Raw genomic sequence first — 12,944 nt, 5'->3', positions numbered from 1 at the left:
AAACAACATTAAGAGTGATTTTTTTAATTTATCTGGTACTCTTGTCAGTCCCAGGCCATTTCTGTCTGAAACTGAAGCTCATTGTGTTAATGTCTCCACATTTATCAATCTGATAGGAATAGAATTAGGTATGGGGTCAGTGTAGCTTTTATATTCTCATTCTGTTCATCTAATCTTCAAGATACACACGAAAGAATAAAACACACTATTTTTTGTCCTACAGTTCTCCTTGTTGCTGCTGTTTTGAATCTACAAGCTGCGGAATTGGAAGACGTTAAATAGAGTTGAACTGTAAATAAACAGATATTTTGCAGCCTGGCAAAATGGCTGATGGTCTGAACTGCGATTTGAAAGCTCTGAGTCCGCTTCAGCTGTTTGAAAGAGTGACTGAACAAGGAGAGAAAGTCAGAGCGCTGAAAGCAGGAAAAGCACCAAAGGTATTTCCACTTCGTGGTTTGAACCCATCCTTTTTCAAGTTAGGGCTGGCTTTAAGAGTGCTGAAGAATGTGATTGTTCTGACATCTATTTTGTATTGCAGTAAGAGAAAAAAAAATCTTGCTAAAAAATATTCATGTCCATTTTGTGAACTGTGGAAACCTGCAGCAAGGTCGTCACTAGCATGAGCAAAGTAAGAACAGGGAGTCTTAGGCTTAAAATCTGCCTCTGCCAGTTCCTATCTGATGTGACATGATCCAAAGTATTGGTTTTCAAGTAAAATTTATATCAACTTGCATTCCCCCGTGGCTTTAGATGCTCCATTAAAATCTTTTTTCCATGCATTATTGTACACATTAGCAAGTGTCTTCCTGAAACTGTACGGACAGTCCCTGCTTCATCTCCATTCAGTAACTTAGTAATTTACCAATTATTTCAGGTTCTCTATTCTGTCATCACTGTGTTGGCAAAGAGAGCTCAGTTTTAATATGAGCTCTCATGTTGTATTGCCTATGGGAGTAAGCCTTGAAAACTGGGAGTTGAATAAAGTGTTGATCTATTTTTTGCTTGCATGAGATGTTACAATAGCTTTGTACTGAAAAGCTCATGACAATGGAAATTGTAAAGAAAGTTTTGTTCTCATTTGCCTTCAAGTTTGTCAAGGAAGTGTAATGCATAAATTATTTTAAGGTGAGCCACTGAAAGCATTGTAAAGTAAATTAGGTAGTAATCTATATTATATTTATATATCTAAGACATTTGTGCTTAAAATGTTAAGCTTGTTATACCTCTGAGAAGCAGGCAAGCTTTTTTTCTTCCTCAGGCAGAAGTTGAAAAGTGAGACAGAGGTGCTTTAAATATTTTTGGTGATGGTGGTGCTCTTAAGTTCTGCCATTTAGGAGAGGATCACCTGCTATTTGCTTTTCTTTTACCTTTGGCAGTGATGCTGCAAACCTGTAAATAATGGTTTTGGGTATATGAATAATGCAATTCAAGTCAAAGCATGGATGCAGCATTTTGAAGGGTTGGGACATTAATGTAATTGTCTATTTTAAGTATGTTAAATCAAACAGTTTGGGTTTTTTTTCCCTTTATTCAGGATGAAATTGATGCAGCAGTGAGGATGTTGTTATCATTAAAACTGTCGTATAAAACAACAACAGGGCAAGATTACCAGGCAGGCTTGCCTCCAAAAGACCTTGTATTAATAAACAACGGTACGGCTAAAGAAGAGGATGAGGATTTTGTGGACCCCTGGAACGTGCAGACATCAAATGCCAAAGGCGTGGATTATGACAAACTCATAGGTATAACTCCTTCTTGACTGCTACTAAGAAATTTATGTCAAGTGATCCTAATGACCACAAAACCAGCAAGGAATCGTAACAAATACTGATAAAAACCATAATGGGTATTATTTAATTTATGCCTAATCTTAGCATTCACATGTCTAAAGAATTTACTGTAGGAATTGGAAATGTCCCAGGCAGGGATCTCCTACGGAAGACTTAAATACTTTGCAAAGAACTTTTCAATTTATAATTTAAGTTTTACTTGCAGGGGTTTTTTTTGGCATAAGAAATTTTATTAGAAGTTATGTTAGCGAAGACACCGTGACTGAGCATCTGTATCTTCTGTGGCTGTGATGCAGAACAGCTAGAGCCTGGAGCAGCCTGTAGGATTCTTCACTCCATGTCTACTTTGACTTCCAAATTAGAGCAGGGATGATCCGAAACTAATGCAGAAATCTGTTAGTGTAATGTACTCCTTCACAAAACACACCTTGAAGCAGCCAAGTGCTTGTTCTAAGTGACGCGTTGGGAATTTTTCAGGGAAGAATACGAGCCTAGCTACTTCAGGAAGTGAACAAGTTACTGCTTGTTAGTGATAAACTTCCTCCTCCTCCTTCCCTATTTAAAAACAACAATAAAAAGTATTGTCCAAGAGCTTGACATCTGATAGCTCTTACCATAAAGGAAGTTTTTGTGCCACCTATAATCTGCTCATTTACTATTGGCCCCAGAGAAAATTGCCAGCGTGTTTGTGTTTACTCAAACACAGAAGAAATGGAAGTGCCAAAAGCACAATGTAATTGAAGGGATGTTCTTCTCCAGTGGTTGTCCTAGATGTGCACTTAGGTGTGTGGTTGCACAACAACGCAGCCTGAAGATACTCTGAGAAGAAAGGTTCTGTTAGCTGAGTACTAGCTGTGAACATCCCCAGAGAATTTGTTTGTTTAAGTGTGAGCAAGGAGCTGAGGGATGAGTGAGAAAGGGTTTTGTATTTTAACCATGGTGATACTTCAGTGAGCTGAATATTGCAAGTGGTTCAACATGGTTGAAGTTGGTGGAGGTCTTTGGAAATAATCTGGTCAGCATCCCTACTCAAAGCAGAGTCAAGGACCTTGTCCACTAGGATATTTATTATCTCCAGGGATGGAGATCCCATGACCTTCCTGGGCAACCTGTTCCAATATTTGACCATGTGGACAATATGAAGGTTTTTCTTAGGTTTTAATTTAATTTCTTTTATTTCAAAATGTGCCTCTTGTCCTTTCACTGAGCATCACTGAGAAAAGTCTGGTGCTGTCTTCTTTACTCCCCCCCACCTCCCATAATTGAGATATTTACACATTGATTAGATCCATGAACCTTCCTTTCCCCAAACTCAGCAACCCCAGTTCTCTCAACGTCTCCTTGTATGACAGGTGCTCTAAGCCCTTCATCTTCATGGTCCTTTGCTGGCTTCACTTCAGTATGTCCATGTCTTTCTTATACTGGAGTGGCAAAGAGGAGAAGTACACAATAAATTTTCAGCAAATACAAATATGCTTTTGAAAACAGCAGTTCTTACGTACAGCGAGTTGATAGCTGTCTCTTGGTAAAACCTAGAACACTAGAAATCAAAAGCACACCAGGATTTTTTAAAATCTTGTTAGGAAGAGGAGACTATCCTTGTCAGAAGCTGTTTAGGAAGGTGGATTCTTTGTGGATAGAAAGCCTAAAATGTTTTTAATATCCTCCTAAGAGGAAATAGGTAGGGAAAAATTATCCAATTTTTAACAGGGAAGGTAAAGAAGGACAAAGAAAAGGGAGTTGTGCAGTTTGTGAATGTTTAATAAAGGTATTTTAGGCATTTCCAGTGAAGTGTTCTATATATCGGAGAGCTTTTAACCACTTCCTATGACAGTACACAAGTATTTCTAGGGCCCAGTAATTGCGATTGGAGAACAGGAAGCTTTACTGAAGAAATAAAAGACTTCTCCAGTTCAGTTTTACTGAGTATAGGAAAAAAATATTGCTGTTTCAGTCTGTTAAAACCTTTATTGAATGAAATGACTATATCTGAAGATGGTGGGGTATTAATCAGCTGATTTCCTAAACCACCGAGTAATAACTCTTACTTGCTTGCAGTGGAGAGTGTTATGTGTTACCTTTTCAAGCCTCTTGTGGGGAGCAGTGTCTGTAACCATATCCATGTAAAAGAAGGATGGAGTTTGCAGAAGAGTGTTCAGGCTTGGAAAGTGAAAACCCGTGTAATCTGAGGGCAGAAAATTTAGACATGAAGAGAGGAACATTCAGAGCCTCACAGCCCTTTTGATCTCGTGAAGTTGTTGACCTAATTGTGTTTCTTTGAAGTGTTTTTTATTCTGAATATCAACACTCCTGCTATAAAGAGATTGCAATTATAATCGTCATGGATGGAGCAGTACTGCGGGTTGTGAGTAGATCTGTTCTCCTGCCATGGAGTTGGTATCAGAGGTGAACACCAGCAAGAATCGGGGAGAATATAGCCATTTTACATGTTACCTTTCTAATCTAGCCTGCGTTAAGATTGTGTGTTTCTTTGAAGTGTTTTTTATTCTGAATATCAACACTCCTGCTATAAAGAGATTGCAATTATAATCGTCATGGATGGAGCAGTACTGCGGGTTGTGAGTAGATCTGTTCTCCTGCCATGGAGTTGGTATCAGAGATGAACACGGGGACTCCCGGCAAGAATCAGGGAAAATATAGCCATTTTACATGTTGCCTTTCTAATCTAGCCTGCATTAAGATTGGTACGTTCTTGGTAAATTTGAGATCTTGTTGCAGCTATGCTTTGCTTCTGTATTTATTTTTTGGGTAAATTTGAGATCTTGTTGCAGCTATGCTTCTGTATTTATTTTTTATGTTTCATTATTACAGTTCGGTTTGGCAGCAGTAAAATTGACACAGATCTGATCAATCGAATAGAAAGAGCTACTGGGCAAAAACCTCACCGCTTTCTACGTAGAGGGATCTTTTTTTCTCACAGGTGAGTTTTTCTTGTTTTAAAATTCAAAAAGCTCTGATTAGGTGGACTTTCTGTATGCATTATTAAAACACAGAATGGTTTGGCTTGGAAGGAACCTCAAAGCCCCCCCAGTCCAACCCCCATGGGCAGGGACACCTCCACCAGCCCAGGCTGCTCCAAGCCCCATCCAACCTGGCCTTGGGCACTGCCAGGGAGGGGGCACCCACAGCTTCTCTGGGCAACCTGGGCCAGGGCCTCACCACCTCACAGGGGAGAATTTCTTCCTAATTTTGACTCTACGTTAGCAGCCAGACAGAGGAATTGTCCTAGCAGAGGACTCCAAGGCTCATCGGTGTCACTGCTGATTTCAACAAGGGTTCACATGGCCTGGGTACCTGTGCATCTGTGGTGTTATGTTAAAAAGGCTCAGGGAATAATCTTAAGCACCAGCCTGCCAGTCATCTACACTGTTTAATTGTTAACATGCCTGGGCTTTTGGACTATGGCAGCGAGCACATTTCAAATAACTGCCTGAGCATGATTCAGGACGTAACCTCCACCAAAGGCCATTCCAAGCTGGTTGTTTGAACCTACTTGAGAAATGATTCCCAGCTCTGTTTTACTCGGCCTTAGAAATTATTATCCAATTCAGTAATTTTTAAAGTTGCACACTTTTTGATTTTAATGTAAATATTAAATTTTAAATTAATTTTTTATTTAAATTTTCTTTGACCTTTTTTCATGGAGACTGAAGGGGACACTTGAAAAAAACCAACAAACAAAACCTTTTTATTTCTAGGACACTTAACATACTGTATTTTACTTATAAATACGTTTAGCTTTAAAAGCACACACATTTTGAATAGAAGCTTTTTGCTGTAGATGTTTCTAGCTAAAGACTTGCATCATGTTTGTTCTGTTTTATCTTTAGAGATATGGACCAAATCCTTGATGCTTATGAAAATAAGAAGTCCTTTTACCTTTATACAGGCAGAGGGCCGTCCTCTCAGGCAATGCATGTTGGTCATCTTATCCCATTTATATTCACAAAGTAAGTTATTTCTACCGTTTGTGTTAATCAAAACATTCTTTTCCTAAGGAAATGTTGAAGGTGGTTTATGGAATTGCCAAAATGATGCATTGCAGGGAGCTCTGTTCATTTGAGGTGAATATTCATGAACTCAAACAATGCAGTCACTAAAATGAAATAATCCCTGCATCACCACCATAAAGCCCTCTTCCTTGCACCCTGAGCCCTGTGGCACTCCTCAGAATTTTTGTTCTTCTTAAAAATAAGTTTGTGATGAGACTCACTCATTCATAATGCGGTGCCTGCAGCAGCAGGACACAGAGGCATTGGACTCAGAGCTAAAAATCTCTTTCAATTCTGTTGCAAATGGTGACCACTGTCTTTTGTACAGGAAAAAACATGAGGTTTTTTTCCAGGTAAACTGTCATTATACTCTGTATTAAATGTTTATTCTGTTCACATAAACATGACTGCAAATGCATACAAAGAAAAGAGAAGCAGATCTCTATATCCTTTTCTTAAATGTTTAAAAACGTGTTAGCTGCCTGCCTTACATCTGCATTTTAGCTTACTTTGAGATAAAATCTTTCTGCTTTTATTAGGTGGCTGCAAGAAGTATTTGATGTTCCCTTAGTTATACAGTTAACTGATGATGAGAAATACCTTTGGAAGGACCTGACGACTGAGAAGGCATATGAATATGCTAGGGAAAATGCAAAAGACATCATTGCATGTGGCTTTGATGTCAATAAAACCTTTATATTTTCTGATTTAGACTATTTGGGGTAAGTATACATTCCTTTAGGGTATTGTAATGATATAAGGTCTCTGTATTTTCTCTCCAACTTTGACAGCCAGCAGTGTTTTAATAAATGCATTTAAATTTCAAAGCTTCAAGACAAGTTTTACAACCCTTAAAATGGAAACATTCATTTTTCTGCTAACATTTAATGTATGCCCTATTGTCATTCTTCTCTATAACATATGAACAAATACTTGGGTGCAATGCTTACATTTAAGTTATGAAAATTGTATTAAACCAGCTAATAGTAAAAATACCTAAACCACAAAGAAACTTCCAGATTTGATCTGGTGAAAGTATTTGAGATGTGTTAACACTTTATCTGCATTAACCAAAGTCATTTCAGCAACTTCTTGTGTTCAGTTGATTTAATAATGCAGACCAAAATGGTGAGATTTAACCCTGAAGGCTTTTTGACACTCTCAGCTTTTGGAGTGAAAGTTTCTACCTCCGCTTTTCTGCTCCTGACTTCTCTTTTTATTTTTCCACTTTCTTTCTCGCAGGACAAGTAGTGGATTCTACAGAAACATTGTCAAAGTTCAGAAGCATGTGACATTTAACCAAGTGAAAGGAATCTTTGGCTTTACAGACAGCGATTGCATTGGTAGGAAATAAGGGAATTTACCAGAAGTGATGCTTGCTTTCACTTTCCATGGCACTATTTTAAGGAATTATTTAAAGAGATCAGTATCTGCCACTCGGGAAATGCATAGAACAAGCAAGAACAACAGTGTTTTGAGGCTGATTGTAAAAGGGTGTTATTGTGGTTTCTTCAGTGTAGAAAACACTTCAGAGTGGAATTTCTAGCACGATGTCTACCATTTTGGCCTTAGTAACAGCAAAGTACAAAACACCAACATTGCCCAGGATAGAGAACTACTTTTGGTATAGTAGTGATTGCATTTGTAGTCAGTTATGCCTCTCAGAAATTGCTGTGCTGAAACGATATAGAAGCTTTTCTCTTCAGAAAAAGTTATATTATTATGCACACACATACGTACCTGAAAAAGTTTAGGAGCCCTCAAAAACCTAATTATCAAGGTGCTAGGTAACTGTGTTCCACTTACTTCTCTGCAATTGCAGCTTTCTATCATACTTGCAAAAAAAAAGAGACATTCTGTGTCAAAGATGGCATTAAAACCTTGCTGTTCCTGAGCACTAACATCATTTTTTTGACCAGTAACTGGGCTTTTTGGCCTTCACTGTAACTGAGGAACAGATTCCTTCTGCCTTCACGGTGCTCTAGTAGGAGTTGGCATCGTGATAATGACTTCATTACATGTTTGGGAAATTCTGCTGTTTGCTTTCTGTTCTGAGTGGATTTTGATCAGGGAAGCAGGTTGGTCACTCTGTGATTCAAAAAGAAAACCAGATACATATGGGATGCTTCACGAGTATAGCAAGCACATAGCAATGGTTGTGAGACCTTAGAGGGGCACTTGTAAACAGCTCACAATGATGACACAGTCAGTTTTCCCCTTCTGGGAAGGGTCTATAGTTCAGTGATGAAGAGAGATGAACCTTTTCTGGGACATTCTGTGATCACAGCCTGCCTGTTTTCATTAGTTTCTGTGTTAGTTGAAGGTTTATTGACATAGAAAGTAAAGATTAAAAAGTTTCCTCAGATGAGGCAACACTGCGTGTTAAAGATAGATGTTGGTCTTCAACTCAGTAACTAAATGGTTCACTTGTGCATTTTGCATGTTTCAGAAACTTCTCTCTATTTATCTTCGCTAATTTTGGCTTCTCAGCTTTTCCAAACATGTTGTTTTCTAGGAAAGATCAGCTTTCCTGCTATTCAAGCTGCTCCATCCTTCAGTTCATCATTTCCACAGATCTTCAATGGCAAGGAGAACATTCAGTGTCTTATCCCATGTGCAATCGATCAGGTAAGAAAACCGTGTTACTTAATTTGGTTTTCATGGATTTGTTTTTGCAGTGTACCATTCAAGCTTCATGGTGGTATATCAAAACATCTGTAAAACGTTTCTGCAAGCACCTTTCTTGGGCAGAAGCTAGAAGAGATAAAAGGGGTTTGTGCAGTGTCCTGACAAAGGTGAAGGCTTAACCCAACATTCGTCTACTCGTGCATTACTCATTGTTGCCAATCTTGGATCTGTCTTGATCTCAACGCAGTTCACTGGCATCTGTGAAAGCAAAGATAGCAAAATCTATGCGAAAGTATATGGACATGGGGGTAGAAAGAAACTTTTGGCCATCTCCATGGTAAGTAGGGAGAGATGTAATGAGCTTAACTTGCAGCAGAAGAGATTTGCATTGAACCATAAGGAAAAACTTTGTATCAGTAAGAATAAAGCAGCACTGAAATAGTTTGCCAGAAAGGCTGCAGAGCCTTAACAATTCAGATCTTTATAAGGAGGATGGAAGGACATAAGCTACAAATGGCAGTGGTAGCATCATTACTTTAAATAAGGATTGTTTCAAGGAATCAAATTCTGCACTGTCTGAATCTTTAGCTATTTTAGTCCCAGGGACAGTCACTGGAAAATGTTGTAGTTACATTCGTCAGCCACAATATTATGTAGTAATATCCTTGCAGTTGGTTTAAGTCAGATCATCAGCACAGCACTGCCAGCGTAATCATGGTTTTAATTCAGATTCTGTGTTGGTTAGACACTTTGGGAGGAAGCTTGCATCTTAATCTGCATCCATCTCCAGGTGTACTAAGCAGAGTTTTCACAATTATTTGAATTTATGTCAATCTTTGTAAATATGCCTATTAACCGAGGCAATCAAAGTTTCCAGATCAAAGCTGTGGGAATGAAAAAAATAAATAACTTTGTTTTTCTGGATGAACTGGAGTGGAAGTATCTTCTGGGATGTTTTCTGGGTTTTGGGGTTTTTGGGGTTTCTTCTTTTTTTTGAGACCACTTGTTGAGGGATGAATGAATCAGCAGTAATCAACTTTTAAGTCCCATTTTCTGACTTCATTCTGTGTTTTTATTGTTGGTTGTTCTAGGATCCTTATTTTAGAATGACCCGAGATGTAGCACCTAGAATTGGACAGCCGAAACCAGCCTTACTGCACTCCGTCTTCTTCCCAGCTCTGCAAGGAGCACAGACAAAGATGAGTGCGAGTGACCCGAACTCCTCCATCTTCCTCACTGATACACCCAAACAGATCAAGACAAAGGTAAGGACCTGCGAAAAAGGTAAAACATCAGAGCACAAAGCTTTGTAACAAAAAGGAGTGTGGTCCTCGCTGTTACAATGGCAGTTTTTGAATGTTTTCTGTGAACATGTCTGCATCATTTTTCCCGTGTGTTTTATTGCAAAGCAAGTTCAGGAATTGACTGAGTTAAGCAAAATTAGCTGGATTATCACATATAATCTTTTGCCGTGCCAACAAGTCTAACAGTGCAAACACTTGCTAGAATAACATACAAAACACCCTGTTTGTTTATCTGGTACTTGCAGAGCAGCGGTGGCTGTGGAGGCACGTGCTCTAATCACAAATATTATGTTGCCATAGTTTTGAAACCTGACAGCCCGTGATTTCAATCAAATAAGCAGCTCTTCCTCTTGACTGCCGCTCCACGCTGGGAGCACCGAGTGTTGCAGTGTCGGTTACAGCACAGGTCAGGCTTCCTGCTGCTGCCATGCACTCCTCCTTCCACATCACCAATAAACAGGCTGAATTTCCCTGAAGTCTTAAAAGAGGTATTTTCTCCTATCTGAATATATTCCTAGTGCCCCTTCTAGCTCGAAGGAAAATCACTCTTACCCAGCGTCAGATGATTGAGTTTGGCAAAAGTTCACCTGTGCTGTGGCATTTAAAATGAATCAATAAAAATCAGTCTTTGGAAAAGGATTTACATGCTTGACAACCAGACATAACTATCTGTCAAAACACGAAAAAGGATCTGTATGTTGTTTCAGCTGGGTGGGTTTGGATTAATTCTGTTATGGTTGACAAACCCATGTGTAGGTCAGATTCTTCTGCAGTTATCTCATAATGATTCATTATCTTACGTAGTAACTGGTTAAACAGTACTGCTCTGAAGACCTGGAATTCTTCATGGGTTTGAATAATAATAATTCTGTTTTATTCGCACGGTTATACAGTTGCTTTTTAAAAACACCCTGTAATTTCAGAATAGAGGATACATGATTAGTGCTAATATTGGTAATATTAATTATTTTTTCCTGGCAAGTAGCTAGTAATCTGCAAAGAGATCCTCGAAGCCCTATGTCCAGTTAATAAGTCCTGTTTGAGCTATCCTTAAAGTAACTGGGAAAATAACAAAATCATTCTAGCTACTTGGAATATAAAAGCTATAAAGACAAAATACTGAACTTAATGTGAAGTATTGAGTAATGGAGGACAACTGAGACTTATTGCAGCTTCTGAAGCCCATCAGAAAGTGTGGTCTTCATGGAAATAGAGCTTGAGGGAAAGAACAAATGTTGTTATGGCAAATAAATTCAAAAAAGAGAGTAGAAAAGGTGACTTCTGGTGGTGGATGAAGGTTAGAAAGAGGGTGCCACTGCTGCACAGTAGTGTCAGCAGTAATTTTTCAGCATTTTTGTGATCACTAGTACATTGCTAAGTAATAAGTTTCAAACCTTAGAGGTAATAGAAGGTGAAAAATTACTAGGTATTGGGAAAGGCTGAAAAGCTTCTGGGAAATCCAAGGAGATGAGTGGCAACATTATAATAAACTGTTCTTATTTCACCAATAAACACCAAATTACAGCTCCATTATTTACCTGTTTTCCTAGAAGCTGTTATTTAAAGTCTAAGTCCATACTAATTCAGGGAAAAGATCAGTGCATCACTACAGAGAAATCATTGAAACCCTCGGTCAATGAGTAGTTGCCAGCATATGTGGAAAAAGAACTTGAGATGAATATAGGAAACAGTTTATATGAAACAGTAATGCACCTTCACCTGATATATTGTATTTAATCCCTCTCACCTTGGTAAGAAGACAAACGGCAGGGGTGAGGGACATAGAAAATACTTCATACAAAGACTTTCAAAATCTAGGAAGGAGACAGGTGAGAGACAGTGCAAAACAGCATCTGAAAACTTAGTTTTACAGATACTGAGACAGCTATTCAGGCTGCCTTGAACATAAGAATAGATGTAATGTGACAGATGGCAATTGATTTTCTTACAGTACTCTTCACTGCATCATTTTTATACGTAATTCAGTGCCACAAGACATCATCTGTAACATGGTGGTTAGAAAGATTCAAAAAAGCACTAGACAGTCATAAAGATAATCAGAATATTCAGAAATTGTAAATATATAACAGTCCCTGGATACCAGAACTAAAAGAATAAATCTGTTTCATGTGCATGTGTGTCTCTTGGCTGGTTGATGACGATACCTTGAAAGACGCAAGAGCCAAATGAAAGCTCAGTTGAGAAATGCCGTGTTGTAATGACCTCCTTTTGCCTCTCCTTCAGCTAATCCAGAATCTGGAGGATCATGATACACCTCTGTTTACAACAAAACCATCCAGAATGCAGTAGAAATTCTACCATAAAATCTTTGTGCTGTTTCAGATTAACAAGCATGCCTTCTCGGGAGGCAGAGATACCATCGAGGAGCACAGGAAGTACGGGGGTAACTGTGACGTTGACGTCTCATTTATGTACCTGACTTTCTTCCTAGAAGATGACGACCGGCTTGAACAACTGAAGCAGGTAAGTAGCCACGTTGAAGATGATAATATTCACTCCTCACTGTGAGGACAAAGCTATAACTAAGTCCTCCTAGGAGGAGGAGAATCCCACAATTATCCGGGAAGGTAATTGTGGTGTTATTCTTGCACTCTCCATCCCTTACAAATCAAAATATTAAGACCTCTGTGTTTGCTGCAGTGTTCTCCTTTCTCACCGGTCATTCTGCGTCATATTTAAAACAAAACGAAACTATTTCTTTAGTATTTTCATGAGGATCCCCAACACTGCATAGGACAGTCTCTTCCCTGCTTTTCAGATGAGGCCACCCCAGGATTAGTGGTGGTTTTAATTGGATGATACACTCTGCCCATTCCTTATGTGCAAGGAACCTAAATACAGTGCAAAACTGAAAAGCTCATGTCAAAAGCTTTCTGGTTTTTAGGTTTTCTTAGCATCACAAGAAATGTAACAGCTATGAGGAACTGATTCACTGATCCCCAGCTTCACACAGATTGTATTTTCCTTAAAACTATCAGGCAGATTTCTGTCCTGGGAGTGATAGCAAGACATTTCACTTTATTCTGCTCTGTGACCAGCACCAGTACTAGGCAGTGGCTGCATGTGATTGTACTGGTGTCATACTGGTTTTTCAGCTTTCCCCTGCTGGAAACAGCTGCAGCCCCATCTCCAACCTTTCCTGCTGTTACTTTAACTTTCAGAGAATCACAGAATCACAGAATATGAGG

The 12,944-nt window shown here is 38.9% G+C and overlaps 1 protein-coding gene across 1 annotated transcript; it reads left to right on the top strand.

Annotated features, from left to right (window-relative positions):
• Nucleotides 1-220: 220 nt before the first annotated feature.
• Nucleotides 221-12,219, top strand: WARS (tryptophanyl-tRNA synthetase; the record flags this gene model as incomplete). Its single annotated transcript, XM_010190576.1, has 9 exons — nucleotides 221-437; nucleotides 1,535-1,742; nucleotides 4,623-4,731; nucleotides 5,642-5,761; nucleotides 6,343-6,525; nucleotides 7,046-7,146; nucleotides 8,319-8,431; nucleotides 9,523-9,696; nucleotides 12,079-12,219. Coding segments are annotated over exons 1-9 (1,263 nt in total), but the record flags the coding sequence as incomplete, so codon positions are not given.
• Between the last annotated feature and the right edge of the window lie 725 nt (nucleotides 12,220-12,944).

Source organism: Mesitornis unicolor, unplaced genomic scaffold, assembly GCF_000695765.1.
Source record: "Mesitornis unicolor isolate BGI_N332 unplaced genomic scaffold, ASM69576v1 scaffold28058, whole genome shotgun sequence".
Lineage (NCBI taxonomy): Eukaryota > Metazoa > Chordata > Aves > Mesitornithiformes > Mesitornithidae > Mesitornis > Mesitornis unicolor.
This window is presented reverse-complemented; position numbering and strand designations above follow the sequence as displayed.